Consider the following 19,085-nt stretch of genomic DNA (forward strand, 5'->3'; position numbering starts at 1 on the left):
TCTTTGCTCTACTGAATTAATCCAGCAGTGTTCCTTTCCAAAGGAGAAGAAAATGTTTTCCTTAAGAATAATACACTGCTGAGAAATGGGTATAATTCTATGAAATTTGTGGGTAAGCCTATTTTAGTAAATCTGGCTATTTTCATTAATTGTCTCTCCTAATTAAAACAAACTCTTATAATCAGCCCTTCAACCCTTCTTGCAGGAGAAACTCAGGGGTTGGCCTTTTATAATGTGAAATGATATCAGGCAAACTCCAAGAACAGTATTGAAGAAAAGTGGGACATTTTTGGTCCACTTTCTTGCCCTACAGTTCTATAATCCTAAAGAACATCATCAGAAGACACAAGATGACATCACACATATATATGTAGCATGAGCCACCGCAAAGAGGTTTAGTTTATGATCTCAGAAAAATCACCTCCTGTACTGTGATGAAAAAAAAAAGAAAAATCTTAAATGTCTTCCACATACTTATCTAACCAATACTTCTTTCAGATGTTTGTCATTTAAGACACAAACGCGCTGCCAAATTCTTAAAAAAGGCAGTTATGAAATAAAACATTAGATCGCAAGTGAAAATGTTACGTTATTTTAGTGGAGTTCCCAACTCCACTCTAGTGCTCCAATGGGAGCCAAGTCTGGATTTAAAAATAAAATAACAATATAATTCAAATAAATAAGTTAACTGGTGTAATACTTGTCCTGGGGAATTGAAAAAAAAGCATAACTTCAAGATATACTCTATATGTGCAGCACCATTCTAAAGGGTTAATGGATCATTTCTCTTGACAAGTCTGGAATTCCAACTCGCTTTCCATGTAAACCAAAACAAAAGGATCAAAAAGCAATATGTTATTGTGTAATGTGTTGCAACCCATTTGGTGCAAATGTTGGGCAATTTTACCCCCTAACATTGTGGAGATGGCCAAGTGTTTTCTCTGTATTACAGAGTCATCAATGTAAGAAGCATACAAGAGTTTGAAAAGAGGATGATAAACCACTTAGCTTTTCTCAGAGACAAGCGTAAAAAAAGTAAGCGTCTCTCAAGGATAAAACATACAAGAGATTTCCTGTTTGAAAAATGTTTGTTGGCCTTCTCTTTTCATGTGGCGCTCGAGGTTTTGCAGACTGCAATCATTAATTATGGCAATCCCCACAATAACAACTGAGCTACAGCGAGCAACACTAACCTCTGTTTCTCCGGAACGTTCCCCAACTATAGAGGCATTTCCATAGGGATACTACAGCTGTACAGAGTAGGTAAAACATGTTTAAGAAGGCCACCGGAGACATCCGGCTGCAATGGCTATCAACCTTTTACCACGCTTGGCATTTATCATATAAAAAAATGAGTCAAAGCTTTGATACAGCTAGCAGTAGTATGGATAGAGCAGAAATTGAGTCACAAAGTGCTTTCAAAAAAACATTACGGAGCATTACTGCTGCAAAATGAAGGAAATATGAAATTTAAAGTAGTAGGCGGTATAAACAAGATTGCCCCACTTTTTTAGGGAATCTGAAAGATATTTAGCTTGCTGGTATTTTTTAGAGTCTGACGTCTGTTACAAAACCATACCCTTACTACTTCCCGATCATAGTTGAGCTCCTTGGCTATCTCTGTGATTTCCTGTCCAGTGGGCAGCGCGTTTTTTTCAAAGTAAGAGTTAAGAGCTTCCACAGCCTGCGGGGTAAAAGAAGTACGTCTTTTCCTTTTCTTTGATGGCTCCCCACCTACAAACTCCATCAGATTTTGCTGCCCCTCTTGGTTCCTCATCTCTGCCTCATTCAACCATTTCTCCAATACCGGCTTTAGTTTCTGAGCACTTTTTGGTGTGATGTCCAACTTCTCAAATCTGTTTAGAGAGAAAGAATATTTACTGATTTTATCTAAGGGTTACAGTTGTCCAAATACTCAGTTCAAAGGCTGCATAAATAGTACTTAGTCCTGCTGTCCAGTTTTCACACTTTTGAAGAACAATTATCCTACATGCAGCATTATGGTTACGTACTTCTCTCCATCCTTCTGCCCCTTGCTCTAAAACAGGGAGCCTATGGCCCCCTTGGACAATCAGGTTCCCTGTAGCACCAACGTTCAGCAGGTCGGTTAAAAGGCACATCACTCCCCTACTGACTCACTAACACTATGGACAACTGTGCTGAGTTGGCACAGCCTCCAAAATTCACTTCTGCCCAGCGCTGCACTTCCTTAAAAGGGGGATATGATGTCATATTCTGTCGCTCATCAGTAACAAAGGCAGTGCAGAAGGGTGATATGCCACTACATTCAGTGATACTATTCAATTTACCCCATCAAACTATATATTTTGAATGCCCCAGGGTATTTTGAATGCTGGCATTTTATTTCTTTCCATGTACACATTTTACCACCAGCCTTTGTAAAATTTTGCAGTAGTATTTGTTTTGAGTGTTTTCTAACACACATTGCAATTCAGGTATTGCCAAAACCAAACAACATCCTGATATGTGTTCAGCAACATCTGCTCAGTACAGTAAGATCACCCATGGGTTTGTCGGGTTATTTGGGGGCTAAAAGGCCACATTTGGGAGTGTGCATATTTTTGGGGAATTTAACATCTGGTCAGTCTGCACCCATGTCCTATTTGAGACATCTTGGAACCTGGTCAATTGGATTTACCCCATCAAATACATACATTTGTGAAAACTAGACACCCCATGTATATTTCAAATGACAGTATTTTATCTCTTTCCATATCAAGGATTTTTGTGAAGCTATAGAGCTAATTTTAGGACATATATTTTTGGATGTTTTTTTACATTTTGTTGGAACCGCTTGGTGACATCAGTGGGGAACTATTTTTACGTTACTACATTTTTTTTATTTTTAACTATTTTCTATTTATTACTAATTATTAGTACTATTCACATTGTGATTCGTAAGCTGGACCCCATTGACCTGCATGGTTGAATGCAGTATCTGTATTCAACTAGCAAGGGAAGTTCAGAGTTCTCAGGAGGTTCTGGAGAGACCCTCTTGAAAACTTGTTTATTTTTTAATGGGTGCTGCCATCTTGTAGGAGGCAAAATCTCTCACTATGGCGCTTGTGACTGCACCCCAGAGTGCGCTGTGAGGTAGGTTTTTTCATGTCGCTAAATGCCTCAATTATTGAGGCATTTCGGCAACACTGTTTAAGCATAGGAGGGGATTGTGACCTCCTAACTTCTTTTAAACAGTAGGCCGGCACCATAGTGTCCACACTCTCTGGCTAATGAAAGCAACCCATCCATAAGGCTGCAGTGTTCGTCAGTTATAGTAAAGCAAGTGAACTTGTGCCATCCTTACATCTCATTTATGGGTACCTGAATGTACAACCAGTATAAAAATACACTATTTCTTACCGACAGATGGCTGATTGGCTGTAAGCAGGTCCTTCTGTGGCAGTCAGAGCTTGACCTACCTGGGTCTGTGTCAGACCCAGGGACAAGCGCCGTATTTTGAAATCCTTGGCAAACTCGCGTATCTCTTCTAGATTTATTCCATCGTCATCATAACTTCCTGCGTGTTGCTCTAAAAGTTGAACAAATGTTAAGACACTGTTGCTGTATGTATAGTTAACATAGTTTAACTCACTAAACTCAGAAATCTTAATTTAGGACTTGCAGCTATATGTTTCTTACATTTCACACGGTTTACCATGATATACCAAACAAATTCTCTCTGGTATCGGTGTTTTAATCTCATTTGAAAACTTGACAGATGCCAGTTAAAACAGAACTGGGGAAGATTGGCTCAATGTTTAGACATGATTTGAGGGATATTAGTCAATATAAGCAGTGACTAGGTCGGGTGAAAAACATCAGGACCAGAAATAGGTTCATTGTTTCACCAAGAGGAAAATAAATGTGGTTATGTAGCACAGTGGTGTAGTTTGTATCTATAACTACATCTATAACTGTATTCTTGATTTTAAAAATCATTTGATAGGATCCTCCTCAACATTTCTTTTTCTGTAAACAGTTTTGTGGTGCACTAATTGTTATGCACTGTTTACCCATTCTACATCGTGGAATATGACGGTGATCTTTAAATCAATACATAATAATGTTTAAAAACATTTGGTTTCAAAACTAGGGATTATTTTAACCATATATAATGTTGGGAACTTTCCTATCCTACACTCTCCTGTTCCTCTTTCTGCATTTCAACAAAAGCATGAGCGGTCACACAACTCCTGTGACACTTAATGCACACGGCTGTTCTCACTAGCAAAAAGATTATGTAGCTTTCAAGTTAGTGGATTCAATGCTGGAGAAAAACATATCACAAGTAATCGGCTAGCAATCTTCCCAAAGAAGCAATGAAAAAAATGAGTAAACAATGAGCCATTTTATCTCAGTTATTCTGAGATAAATTAATCTGTGCCAAAGGCTTGCTGAGACATATTTAAATTTAAGTGTAGTTGCTAAATTGCATGTATTTTTCCAAAGATTATTACTGGAAGAGATTTTTTTGTGATTCCTGAACTTTTGAAGGCCAGGGGAGGGCCGATTGCACCACACAACCACCCATCACCCAAAATAAAAGCATATCATAAGAACATTCCTCTTCATTTAAAAGCTAAGAAATATCACAAAGATTCCTTACTAGACACCAGCTGGCCTACAGTCGGAGGCTCTGTACAAGTGACATGGACTTGTGTAGAAGTTGATGTTGTGGCTGGTGCTGGGCTAGTAACGACAACAGATGGTTGGGTTATAACTGGAGCTGGCTGGATCTGCTGAATTGACTGTATCTGTGAATAACAGAAAAATATTTATTGCACCGGTAACAAAACCTTGAATATGCACAATGCGTATTGTAACTGTGTCATTTTGTCTCTCAAGGTTAGCATTGAGTTATTTCATGCAGTACCCGAGCTTTGGAGGTGGTTACAACCAGTACTGTTCTTAATAATAAAATTATTTTTGGCAAAGAAGGGTATACAGGAGTATCCATATGTTATTAACGCAGGGATATTTCTGATTTTTCCATGGGGGCATAAAGAACATTTTTCCTCTTCTGAGATTTTTTTTCCCCTTCCTCTGTATCAATGTTTCCTCCAACCTTACTGTTGTAACAATATGTCGGCATTGAGGTTCCTTATTGGTGGCTGTTCACTCTGGTTTAGACAGCATTGAGGTTGTAATACATCTTAAATGGCAATATAAAACTTTTTTTTTTTAGGAAGATTCATGGCTGGTGCTGTAGTATATGCTTTATTTGTAAGAATTAATTGAATTGAAATATTTTGTAATATGGTTATGAGAACTTGCCTGCAGTTGTGTTTGTGGCCAACAGGTTTCAACAGAAGCCAACAGCCGTTGAGTCAAATGGCTGAATTAAGGATCACTTGTTACAAGTAAACTAGAATGCAATGCTAGTATTTCAGTACTTTTGCTGACACGTCATTCAACTCTAATTCAAGCATTCATTGCTGTTGCTTTTTTATTTGATTTCTTCCATGGCATTGTCATCACTGGACCTACAACTTCATCTATGTTACCTGTTGTTCTGTCTTAGCTGGGACATCAGGGGAGGCTGGCTTGCGGGTGGCTGCTGACTGTATAGAGTTGCTAGCCAGGGTGGCAATAACTTGACCTTGGGCATTTAACAGAAGCTGAGGTGTCACAGCCTGGACCACATTCTGAGTAGAGACAGCAGCAGCACCCGCTGTGATTGCAGAGGAGTTCAGGAAAAACGGGAGAGTGCCAATCACCTGCACCAAAACAGATATGTCATCATGGAAGGCACATGAAAACCATTTTTATAGCACAACGGAAGATCAGATTGGTACAAAAATAATAATTCTGCCACATCCAAGATCAAAGCTGAATTCTTGATATTTTGAATCAAAATATAAACTAAATACCATATTTGCCCGATTATAAGACAAGGTTTTTTCCAGAGCAAATGCTCTGAAAAATACCCCTCGTCTTATAATCAGGGTCGTCTTATAATTAGACCTCAAATAGGTCTGATTATGAGACTAAGATCCAGATCCCCCGCAGCGATGCAGGGGACCTGGATCCTTCTGTGTTATGCCCCCCCTTCCAACTTACCGGTGCTTCTGAGTTCCCGGTGCTTAGTCCGGGCAGCGTGTAGAGCTCTACGCGATTCGTGTGGAGCTCTACATGCTGGCCGGACTAAGCACCGGGGGCTCAGAGGCAGGGGACCTGGATCCTCCTGTGTTATGCGCCCCCCCCAACTCAGAAGCACCGGTAAGTTTGCAGGAGGGAGGGAGGGGGAGGGAGTGTTAAATGGGGGGGGGGTGTAAGGCATTTCTGGATGCAGAGTGCTCTGTGAAATGCCTTTTAACCCCTTTAATGCCACTCTGCCTCCTGAAATGCCTTTTACCTCCCTATATGCCACTCTGCCCCATAATATGCCTTTTAACCCCCTAAATGCCAGAGTGGCATATAGGGGTATAAGGCATTTCTGGAGGCAGAGTGGCACATAGGGGGTCAAAAGGCATATCAGGGGGAACAGTGGCATATAGAGGGTTAAAAGGAGTATCATGGGGCACAGTGGCATTTAGAGGGTTAAAAGGCATATGATGGGGCACAGTGGCATATATGCAAGCCTGGGGGCAGATGTGCATAACTGGGGGGGCAGGTTGGAAAAAAAAAGGAAATAAAAACAAAATATTTTTCTCAATCATAGCTTTTATTAACAAACAATTGTTCACATAGTTTACATGAACTAACATTTACTGGTAAAACTTTTTAACCATAGGGTCGTCTTATATTCGGGCTTTTTCTTTTTTTTCATAAGTTAATATTCCGATTTTGGGGGGTCGTCTTATAATCAGGGTCATCTTATAATCGAGCAAATACGGTAAGATGTACAGATGATAATTAAGCCCCTGTGTGCCAAGTGTAAAAATAAAATTCACAAACACTATTCCATATATACACACAATGGAAAGTCAGTCATTAGACTTAATAGTTACATTTAATTGTTTCTGATTACAAACTTTTATTCAGTCCCTTAACCTCATTAATGCATGAAGAACCAACTACAACACCACAGGTCTTTGGGTCTGGACTTTCCACCGTGTTTAACCCCTTATGGACTAATGGTTTAAATTTTTTTTTCACTTAAGGACTAAAGGATTTTTAGCACTTTTGCTATCTTGTTTTCAAGCATAATTGTCCCCGCTCTAATTTAGCTTAGCCACACAAATTATATATATTTTTTCAAGACAAGTAGGTTTGCTTCTTTTTAGAAACCATATGTATATAAACCATCATTTAGTATGATGAAAAATTTTTCATTTTTTTGTCACAGTTCTACCTAAAATACATATTTAGGTATCTGCCCTGATTTCAGAAACACCTCATGTGCCATAGTATGTCATCTTGTTTGGAATTTGCATTATGTACATCCACTTTATTTATTTTTTTAACCTAAGTCTTTGGATCTGATCTGATAAAATTCCCTCTAAATTTCCTACCCTCTCAACTGCCATTGGTAACACAATCACATGCAGAAGAGCCCCATTATGGTTGCTGCTGATCTGCTTGGGTCTCACTGCAATCAGCTGCCATTAGGGACAGTACAGAGGACTTAATATACATTATGTCCCCTGGTTTAACTGTTGATTTTGCTGGGACGTAATATTACATCCTCCGTCCTTAATGGGTTAATGTAAAGTAACAAAACCTTACCACCTTTCTCCAATATCAATATTTCTCCATATAAAGTTTTTTAAGTCACTGTCCTCTTTGATGAAAGCTGACTGGCTCAGACTTTTTTAAAGATTGGGAGGAAAGGGGGAAAGAACTACAGCAAAGCAATTACTACCATCTTCTGAAACAGATCATGCAATAGGTAGCCTTAGTAAATTCATTTATTTTTACTGTACTACTACCTGTAAAGGCCAAAGTACACCTTTCACTGTGTATTAAGAAAGGCCATCCCAGTGACCTTCTCCTGCAACAAAAATTTGGTTGTCCCTGTCTCATGCTCACTGGCATGCCTATGCAATATGCAGGGTCAGTAAACTAAAAAAGCAAATCTGCTCCAGAAAAGCCACACTATAGTAAACAAAACCATCTTTTTTCTGCTTCACTCCTAAACTAATTCCAAAGTATAAAACAAAATGATGCTGCTACAGAAATTCTGGAACTCTCCACTCTGTGTATGTTTTGTGATATTTATGTTTAAAAAAGTAAAGAAAAAGGTGCACACCATCTCACAGTCATTTTTATGTACAATAAACAATACAACAAGTCTTGCATTTTATATCAGAATATTTTTAAGTAACGGGGTGAAATCTAACCTGGCCCTGGGCATTTGTCAGGATTTGACTTGTAATGCCTTGCACTCCAGAAATAGCACTGGTGAATATGGGAGTTGTAGCCAGAGAGCCCAGCAGTTGTGTCTGACCTCCAAAAGATGCGGCACTGATCTGAAAAAAGTTCATAACAAATAGAATGGGAAAATAAAATGTCATTATTTTAGTTACTGACAATGTACCTAAGGTCTCAAAGGAATTTACAGCACACATCTTAGTTAACTATGTCCTAAAAGCTTAGGTTTACTATCCTCTGGGTTAGCCATTCTCACTTTTGACTCATAACTTTGACTCATGTCTATTCTACTTGCTAACATGATATCAGCCTTTCCATGTTTTACGAATATGACTGATGTAGTGATATTTCAATAATTCCAATTATTTAAATTGTTCAGGTATCCTACTAAAAATCCTAGCAACGTGATTTAACGTTTTCAGGAGTGCTCAATGCGTGCTAAAGAAAAAGAAAACAATGTTCCGTCTGTGATCAAGGCTATAAATTAATTTAAATTTCATAGCTATGCTACTGCTTACAATGCCTGGGTTGAAGGTAAAACTCGCTGGCTGTACAGTGATCTGTGTTTGGGGCTCCGCTGTCTTGGGGAGCACGGCTGGCACCAGTGGTGTCTGGGCTTGCAGGGCTGATTGTGGCTGGACAGTTGTCTGCAGAGCTGGTTGGGCTGAGACTGTGGGCTGAGCCTGGTAAACCGTTTGGATGGCCTGAGCTGTGGGCACAGGTGTCTGTAGGGCAGTGTTCAAAACAGAAGCAGCTGTAACGAGACACAAAGAGCATTCAGGACAAGAGGTCAGAATCTAAAACTAGTGCGCCCAGCTTAGATGCAAAGTAAGGTCATTTTAAGAGAATGGTAGATAAGTGGAACATTTCCCAGAAAATGTAAACATGCTTCTGATATAGGCATAAAGCTATCCTTAATCAAAGACAAGATCAAGGATCAGAGTCTTCACTCTAGGAAAAATGGGCAGATTAGATGGGCCGAATGGCTGCTGTCAAATTCTATGTTTTTATGTTTCTATTATCCTTACCAAAGGGTAAAAGAATAAAACTGGTAAAAGAATAAAACTACTAAAATCCCTGTGCTATTGCAAATATTCATAAATATGGCTAATCTCAAATAAAGTTTGAAAAACGACACAAGCCCTTTCAGTGTACAGTGGTTATTTTATAAAACACACAAGGCCAAAACAGAACCAGCTTATGCACTCCCTGCCCCTCACAGTGGGTCTGAGAACCAGTGTGCCTGAAGGAGGGCATTAGGTTTCTGCCCCTAACCAGCTGACTTGCTCATCTCTAATATTAGAAGCATAAGGTGAAGGTGAAACAGAAAGGGTGGAATAAGCATCTAGCCCAAAGGGAGGTCCCTGACAAGCTGACATGAAGGCCAGTTTGATTGCTTCAGCAACCCATCTAGTGATTGTGCTTTCAGACACCTTGACCCTTAGAGCCAACAAAAGCCATAAATATACTCAAGGAAGATTTCCACTGGGGAGCTCCGCAAAGGTCTAGGGAATGCAGCTGCAGTTATTTTTCATTCTTATGGTGAGGAGTGAAGCTTGGTAAGAAGGTCAGAAGGAAAGGCAGCTGCTGCAAGTAGGGTGGCAACAGGCAGACTACAGAAGTGTAAAAATGTCACATGCAGAATTGACTTCATTTTACAACAATGATGTTTCATCTTAGCTACCACCTTCTTGGGACTGTCATCGTGTTGGTCAGGCTTGTGTGCAAACATAATAAAGGATATGCAATCGAGGACTCAAAGGTTCGAGAAGAAGATAAAAAAGTGGGTACAAGGGATAACGCAGGTGGGGGTCCATGCTGCAGCTGATTCAAGCAGCCAATAAGTGACAAGAATCATTGGCCACAGAGAAGGGCAGCTGCAAGGCTGCAGCTTCTCGTCCAGGTAAGTAATTTTTTTTGTTTTGAAGAATGCATATTAAAGTACTCACAGAGTACTTTAATATGGATTCTTCTTTAGTGGGGCTATCAGGGACACTAAACTGTCCTTTTTCTAATACTTTTTACTCAACTTAAAAGACAATGTTAATACAGAAAGTCATCCAATTTATACAGTTCCCCTTCCCTTCCTCCTTCCCTGTGCCCTCTGGCTTCAGGTTGGACTCTCTTTCCTATCCTTAAGTCCATGTTGGGCTTTACCTGTCCCTACTCCCCTCTGACTATACTAGGGAATTCGCTGTCTATGATCTTTAACAGTGTTATATTTTTTATAACAAACTCAAAAACGTATCTTCTCTCTGTCTCACGTAGTCTAAGTTGACCTTCAGAACCTATGAATCAAAAGATTGAAGTAACTATTTCATAGCCTCCTCCAGTGTCGTTATCAGCAGTCCCATGCGCCAGGCCCTCAACACCTTTTGAAAGAGACACGTCATCAGTCTTTCAAGGTTGAAGAGCTTTGAAGAGCTCTGATTGAAAACCATTTGATACATTTGAAGCATGTATGAATTTGCTGTCTTCCTCTCTTCTCTGTTAATAAATGTTTGCCATGTCGAAAAGAATTTCCCTCCGTCCCTTTCTGTGTCTTCCACTACTTGGATAAAATGCATCACTTTTTTTCTTCCACAACCCAAGATTCCAGGTTCCAGGTCTAACCAATGTAATAGAATGTGGTTCATTGCCACTAAATCTATAAATAGAGTTGTAATGTCTAAGTCAAATTTGATGACCTTTTTTACCATATCTCTTAATGGCCCTCCAGAATAGCTGGGTTTTAGTGCATATCAAAAGGTTGTGCAAGAGATTTGCTCCTGGAGATTGACATTTTATACACCCATATTTAGTGCATATGCCTGTATGTTGGGCTTCACACAGCTTCTATGTAGTAAATGATAAAGCACTTCTGGAGCTACGAGTATGAGGTGTATCTCAGTCTGGGAGTGACATTAGCTAATATCCTACCTTTAAAGGTTTAAGTCTTTACATCAGGAAAAAACCGACCAAACGGTTCTTAAGTTCCGTGTTCCTAGTTCCTTACCTTGCAGACTGGTTAAAGGTAGTTTGAAAACTCCCCCTGTGGGAGGGGCAGCTGTCAGTCCAGGAAGTGTGGCTACTGTGGCAGTTGGAAAGTTCCATAGAGCCAATGCCTGCTGGCCAGCCACTTGACCTGCAATACTGATTGGGATAAAAACAGGTTGAGTAACTGCTCCTGCAGGAGCCATTACTCCGGTCACAAGTGTAGCTAAGTTTTCCTGAGTCAAGACCTGCAAAAGCAAACAAGATGATTTTTGTGTTGAGGTTTCTGAAGTTTCATAAACACTAACATTCCATTTACTTAAACCTTAATATGTAAGTACTTCAGAGGATATATTAACTCTATATGTCTACTAAGTTGCAACAAAGAAGGTCAGAAGGAGTTTGTCTATCTAGAAATATCTGGCTCTGAATTGAACTATTTGAAATTATTGTTTTAGTTTCAAAACAAACTGTAACCTTCAAGCAATCACACAATCAGTTCAATTAAAAGATACTGTTCCACCTAGACAGGACTTCCTGTGCCATGGGCATCCTTACTGGTGTGGGCTCCACAGACCATCCATGGTTGGTCACAGGTAAGCTCTCTTGACTCCCCTTGTTGCAAGTACATCCTGCACATCAGGCCAGTGGATATGTAAGATAACAGAAGTCAAATCCACAAGACCAATCATTGGATGTTGCAGTTGGCATCACCAGTGCTCCACAACTGATAACTGGCAGGTGGGTATTCTCCATGATCTGTACCCACATGGCTCAAATATAAAATCTGTCCCAGTGGCCTCAGTAAATTGCTCAGGTTGCCTCAGCATTTATATGTTCACCATTGCCTAATTCCTCATCAATTCCTTGAACTCCAGGCTTAATTTTTGAACTTCTCCAGGACTTACCCTCTTGCATGGTGTTTGGACTATTACTAATTGCCTTGGACTGTTTTACCTGTTGGGTTCTTATTTTGTGTGCTTACCATGTGCTACTTCAGTTTTACTTCAGTTTGGATTATAATTTGGGATGGTCATCTGATCTCCTGGTTTTACATTACCCATTTCTAAACTACTCCTCCTGCTACTGGGTTCTGAATTTCCAATATGTACATAGTGTATTCTGTTATGGTAAACAAAGAAATCAAGTAAATCTGATTTTGTATTTTTTGTATTATATCACATGACTTCATTTTGAGCTACAATGAAACTTTTGCAGAGTTTGGGTACTTTGTATTGGGGCTTTGATACTAATGTTATATTCACTTGTAAAATTATTATACTCAGCAGAGCATACCGAACTGCACCTTGCATGGTTTGTGAACAGGCACACTGTCTTTATAGTTTTTTTTTAGCTGCACTAATTAAATTACTGGTGTTCTAACAGTAAGCACTATTCTGCAATGCTAACAGGCAAGCAGTATAAAACACAACTGCTTAAGGTAATGACTGCACTGTATAAGGTTGTCTAACAATCTTCACTGATAATTAAGGTTATAACTATGAAATGTAAATAAATTATATGCAGATGTATAGATAATATATGTTGCTCTATAAATAAAATGAATGAATGTAATGTATATCTGTATGCACTACTTTAATGGTATTTTTGACTAAGAGAAGGCATCAGATTAACAGAAAAATCAATTTCAGTTATAGTGCCCATTTGTGCATGGCAATATTGTTATGGCTATCAGTAAACCATTCACTTTAAACACCAGTGTGATAAAACATATGGCTGCTGGTCATATTCAGCTTCATGAAGTGAACATTCTCCCAAGAAATGAATGAAAATAAAGCTAAAAGCCCTGAAATTTCATTCAGATTTCATGGGATCATTCAGTCTCACTCTCTCCCTACCTTCTCCTTCTTACATGTCCGCTTCTTCATCTTCTTGTACTTCTCTGATCTGTCTTTCTTCATCCGCATCTCCGCGAACATGACCTCTCGGTGAACTTCCACGAAAGGGTAGCGCATCTGGTGTCATCCTTTCCCTTGATTGGGGAGAGATTGCGGCTGGAAACTCCACCATTTAGCCAGAAGATAACCTAGTGCACTTCCACCAAAACGGCTGAGTTGCTGAGGACATCTTTTTCCCGAGGATGTCACCTGAAGCGCCGTCATTTTGCAAAGATCACCAGGAGGTCATGTCCACACAGATGGAGATGAAAAAAGAAGAAAGGCAGAATAGAGAAGAACAAGAAGATGTAGAGGATGCTAGAGAAATAGTGGAGCTGCAAGGCAGGAAAGCCTAGGTGGCCAGCAGAGAAGGTAGGGAGATACTCAGAGAGAGTGAATATGGGCATTGGACAATGAATTTCATTTCTGAATTTAAAAAGTTCCCTGATTTTTGCCCAAAATGAATGGGTGGGAAACAGAATTTGTTGTCTGAATATGAGTGGGCCAAAAACCGAAAAATTGCTAGTTTTTGGCTAATTTGCACATCTATTACCCATGCCAATTTTAATGTGCATTTTCACAATTTTTGTAACTAAATTAGAAACATCAAGTAAAATCTTGCCTCATTAACATTTTTTTCATGTCACAAAAAAAGCAGATATTGATAGTCTGTTGCCACAGAAGGTGAAAAAAAACCTTAAAATTTTTTTTGTGTAGTTTTTATGTGATTAAGCCATAAAATAACAGATCTTCTAAGGTTTCTTTTTGTTCAACATAACGGAGAATCTATTGAAAGTATTGTCTAAATGGAACAGTATCTTTAATGGGTCTATAAACATATAACGTAAATAACTGTTATAAATAAATCAATGTTATTATTAAACATTTTTTAAGTGGCCAGATCCCCGAATAGCTAACTTGAATATGTGTGTGTATATATATATATATATATATATATATATATATATATTTATTTATTTATTTGCTGTAAGAATGGATTACTAATACTGCGAGGTCTGTTTACTAAAATAATGAATTTGCAGGAGAGGTGACCATTTGAACTTGCTATCACTATGAGTTATCAAGGGTTAGTAAAGTCCTTCTTGCATGAAAAGCTCAATAAGATTAGTCCTTGATAATGGACAATGATATCAAATAGTTTAAATGGTCACCTCTTTAGTGAAAAATATCATTATGCATAGTGGTATCGGGGAATTTTCCACTATCCAGCAAACTCTATTTATTAGACCCCCTTTTCTTCACAATCACGGTAATAATATCCTCAGTCTTACCTGCGGTGCAGCTTGCATTGCAAAGGATGCAAGAGTGGGTTGTGGCTGACTTGATGCATGAGTGAACACAGTAGGAATAGAAGGCGACACAAATGCAGCAGAAGACTTCGCTTCAGATAAGAGGGGACAACACAAAAAAAAAACACATAACAGCAAATCAGTGTTGTGGAAATCAAACGTTGTGCTGACCACCAGACTTCTTTGAATGTATATAAGTTTATTCCGGATACAAGCAGCTGCAGGGAGATCTGCACAAAAGCAGGCAAATCTGACCGCTTTACATTTTCACACACTATATATACATTGATAACAAAAGAAAATAAGTAAACTCCTACTAAAGGCTGGCACACTTGTAATATCTCTGGGTTTACCATAAAAGGCAAAAGCCTACATAACATTAATATGTATGATATGGGTGGGGTTTCAGTTATTTAAAGCAGACATCCTGTGCCCTGAAGTTGACCCCGAGTCTACACTTATGGTCCAGCTTCTCACCAGCTGTGTAATTACAGTTTGGGTAATTTGACCTATGCCCTCTGCCATATATATCATGTTCCTCTACAGAACAATACTACCTCCCAGTGCATCAGACTCTTATCACCAAATTGCAGAAAACAGTTAACCTCTTCCTACCCACACTCTCCACATCCTAAGATTCCACATCAGCAAACAAAAATCCAGATCCAGCGATGCACACAGCTTCCTAATGCACATTACTAGCTTGTATGTTGTTATAACTAGATGCGTTAGGAAAAGAGACTGTCCATGGAGCGGTGAATCAGTGAATTTTAGCACAGTACCACGCATGGACAGTAGAGCATGTCAGCTAAACACCATTTGAGATTTTCATACTGAAATCAAGTGGCGCATGAGCTAACATGTATTACAATACATGCATGGGCATTGTACTTAAGTACGCTAACTGCTCAGTAGGAAATGTAAAATGTACTTCGTGTGCATTATTTTTGTATCTGAGCCTGGAGTGTTGCTATCTCAGTCTACTAAACTGCTCGCCACTGTTTAAATTTTTTTTATTGACCTGCTGGGCAATTGACATTTGAAAGCCAATGGGCTATAGGCATGAAACAAGCTCTGCTATAAAGTATAAACCTACATTTTACATGATAACCTACCTTCTCTAGCTGAGAAGACAAAAATAATAACAATGTATTGATGAGGAACAAACACACGGTTACACACACCTCTTCAATGTTATTTAAAGGTAAAGTCAACCCCAAGTTTCCATGAGAGGTTTTCACTATTAAGATTAATTCAATCTATCTTTTCCACTATCAAAGTCTACAAAATAAAGCCTTTTTTGAATGTATAATGTATAATGTTCATTTATAATGTCAAAAGAGAATGAATACATAATTTAAGACTCCTACCTACAGACTCAGCACACTGATTTTCCACTTGGCCCAGCACTGGTTCTCTCGTGAGATCATTTGTGTCTGTACATTCTGGGCCTGGTGGGTCCGCAGCTTTCCCAACTTCCTCTGATTGTGTTGGGGCATCCACACCAACTTCAAGCACCCTAATGGTCTCATGGCCAGACATGACAATCACCTAGAAATGTTCAACAACTTCTAATATACGTGATATACATAGTATAAAACATCCTACACACATATTACAAATGAGTAGAATTAATTTTCTATATAGCTTTTTATTACCAATAGCTCACTTCTATTTAATCTTATCCGTCTCGCCCCTCTACAATGCACCATGAATGCTGCTGCCGGACTTATTTTCCTCTCCCATCGATTTACTAACACCTCTCCCCTCTGTCAGTCTCTTCAATGGCTGCCTGTGCGCTTCATGATTCACTTCAAAATCCTGACTCTTACTTTCAAAGCCCTTCACAGCGGTTCCCCTCCCTGTTCCAATGATCTCCTTCTATCCTCTCCTCTGATTTCTGGCTCTCATACAAGATTTTCCAGGGCTGCCCTTATCCTCTGGAATGCCCTTCCACGGTTTATCAGTCTTTCTTCCTGCCTTGGTTCCTTCAAAAAAATCCTTCAAGACCCACTTCTTTTCAGAACGTTGATCCAGGGATTTATTCTGATGTTATGCTTACAACATAGCCTTTCCATATTCCATATTCCTTTAGCTCACCTTACTCTAGTGTGGCTGATCTATCCCTAACAACGGCACTTTTACCTATTGTGTAATACACCCTAAATCCCTCTAGATTATAAACTTGTTGTTTCTGTTAGTCAACGTGTTATGTTACATACTACTTGTTATGTCCTATCTACTCATTGTACAGCGGTATGGCATTTGATGGCGCTATATAAAACATTAAATAATAATAATAATCTCACTTGCATTGGTAAATTTTGTGAAATTATTCTGCCAACAAAGAACTACAATTTAAATCTGGTCCTGTGTGGCTTTGATGGTTACCTAAAAAAACGATGTAAAAATGTATAATACACAATTACCAGTTACAACCACACGACTCATGTATGTAATGGATGGATGTATTTGTTGATCTGAAAAATCTAACTTTGAAAAGATAGAATTCTTACTTAGGCCATTTTATAACTTGAGTCAATTTTGTGATTAGGAGGAAAAGCAATGCAATATACAGATAGAGTGGATGCAGAGATGCTGTTAAATGAATAGTCCAATGATTAGGAACATTCCATTGGTTGCTATGGTGATATTACCAGATTTCAAATTTTGCACCTGAATCTGTTTTTATAAATAACCTCTGATGTCTTCAATAACAAATTTCCTTAAAACCATCATGGATATTTGATTTTATTCTATATTATTGAGTGCACTGCCTTTGAAATACATGCTATTTTGAAGCAGTGCACGGATGTATCTCAGTAACATAGTTCATAAGGTTGAAAAAAGAGCAAAGTCCATCAAGTTCAACTTGATATACATATTGTGTCCCTACTGTGTTGATCCAGGAAGGCAAAAAACCCTTATGAAGCAGATGCCAATTGCCCCATACCAGGGGGAAAATTCCTGCCCGACTCCAAATATGGCAATCAGAATAAATCCCTGGATCAACGTTCTGTCCCTATTAATCTAATATCCATAACTTGTAATATTATTGCTTTCAAGAAACACATCCAGGTTCCTTTTGAACTCTTTTATTGAGTTTACCATTACCAGTTCCATAATCTCACCGATCTTACTGTAAAGAACCCCCGTCTGTGCTGGTGTAGAAACCTTCTTTCCTCCAGCCGTAGAGGATGTCCCCTTGTTATAGATACAGCCCTGGGAGTGATCTCTGTACTTCCCCCTTATATATTTATACATAGTTATTAAGTCCCCCCTAAACCGTCTTTTTTCCAAAATAAAATAAGACTAATTCTGATAATCTTTCTGGGTACTGTAGTCCTCCCATTCCCCTTATTACTCTGGTTGCCCGTCTTTGAACCCTCTCCAGCTCCACTTTGTCTTTCTTGTACACTGGTGCCCAGTACTGTACACAGTATTCTATGTGTGGTCTGACTAGTGACTTGTACAGTGGTAGAATTACTTCCTTGTCGTGGGCATCTATGCCCCTTTTGATGCACCCCATGATTTTTTTTGCCTTAGCAGCAGCTGCCTGACACTGGTCGCTACAGGTAAATTTACTGCTAACTAAAACTCCTAAGTCCTTTTCCATATCAGTCGTCCCCAGTGTTTTCCCATTTAATACATATTCCCAGCCTGGATTTTTCTTCCAGGGGCTATCTATTAAGAGGTTTAAAAAGTGAGACTGCTCAAAATGCAATTTCAATGAAACGAAAAAGAAAATAAACCCACAATGAAATGATGCTGTTTATATTTTTTGTTTTGGTTAAAAGAAATACCTGTTCATTGACTGTAAGTGAAGCGTCATGTTGTTGGACAGTTCCAGTATCCATGGTGTTTCACTGGAATAAATCTTCCTCACATGTAAAGCATTCTGTGAAAACAAGGACAATCGTTTTACTTATCAAAGCTAGTAGTTTAAATCAAGAATACAATGGAAAGGCCAAAGGTAATACAAAAACAAATGGAAAAAAAAGAAATACCTCGCTCTAAATATGTTATCTTACCTTATCAATTGTGTTGCTTCCTTAACAGCAACAATGTCACGGAATTCAATGAAACAGTACGTTTAAGTGATTCCACTAACTAGCAGCGCACTATTGTGGGATCCAGTTGACTTAAATGAAGAAATATTATTGGATGTAGCTCACACAGTTAAAGCGGATGGTCTTTAACCCTACTTAGTGAAAATCGGTCATAGAACACACGGCTTTCCTCTTTAACCCCTTCGAGACAAAGGCTGATTTTACTTTTTGTACCCTTTGTGACAATGGCCTTTTTAACATTTCTGCGCTGCTTGTGTTTAGCTGTAATTTTCTTCTTTCCCGTTTACTGAACCCACACACATTAGATATTGTTTTTTTCAGGACAAGAAGGGCTTTCTTTAGATGACATTGTTTTGATTGTATCATATTATTTACTATTAAAAAAATTATAAAATATGGTGAAAAATTTAGAAAAAAATGACTGTTTCTAACTTTTAGTTGAAAAATCTTTTACTCATCTATAAAAGGTAATGAAAAAACCTGCTAAATAGATTCTACTA

General features: G+C 38.7%; 1 protein-coding gene across 1 annotated transcript; it reads right to left on the reverse strand.

Annotated features, from left to right (window-relative positions):
• Positions 1-1,510: 1,510 nt before the first annotated feature.
• LOC149285245 (POU domain, class 6, transcription factor 1-like) lies at positions 1,511-18,372 on the reverse strand. The gene is made up of 10 exons (XM_089495654.1): positions 18,319-18,372; positions 15,886-16,066; positions 14,498-14,607; positions 11,330-11,555; positions 8,853-9,088; positions 8,304-8,432; positions 5,526-5,738; positions 4,628-4,760; positions 3,382-3,550; positions 1,511-1,856 (listed from the first exon to the last, which is right to left on the reverse strand). Exons 1-10 carry the CDS (start codon positions 18,370-18,372, stop codon positions 1,511-1,513), a joined length of 1,797 nt encoding a protein of 598 aa, XP_089351780.1.
• Between the last annotated feature and the right edge of the window lie 713 nt (positions 18,373-19,085).

Source organism: Sceloporus occidentalis, unplaced genomic scaffold (genome assembly GCF_023333645.1).
Source record: "Sceloporus occidentalis isolate IW3139 unplaced genomic scaffold, rSceOcc1.0.p SCAF_82, whole genome shotgun sequence".
Classification (NCBI taxonomy): Eukaryota; Metazoa; Chordata; class Lepidosauria; order Squamata; family Phrynosomatidae; genus Sceloporus; species Sceloporus occidentalis.

Bases quoted from the DNA above. Each gene is read 5' to 3' on its own strand.
- LOC149285245 (XM_089495654.1), bottom strand. From the start codon at position 18,372: ATGGATACTGGAACTGTCCAACAACATGACGCTTCACTTACAGTCAAT. The intron at 14,608-15,885 runs GTAGGAGTCTTA...TCTTATCTGAAG, and splicing joins TCAGTGTGCTGAGTCTGTAG to CGAAGTCTTCTGCTGCATTT. The intron at 3,551-4,627 runs GTAAGGAATCTT...TTCAACTTTTAG, and splicing joins TGTAGGCCAGCTGGTGTCTA to AGCAACACGCAGGAAGTTAT.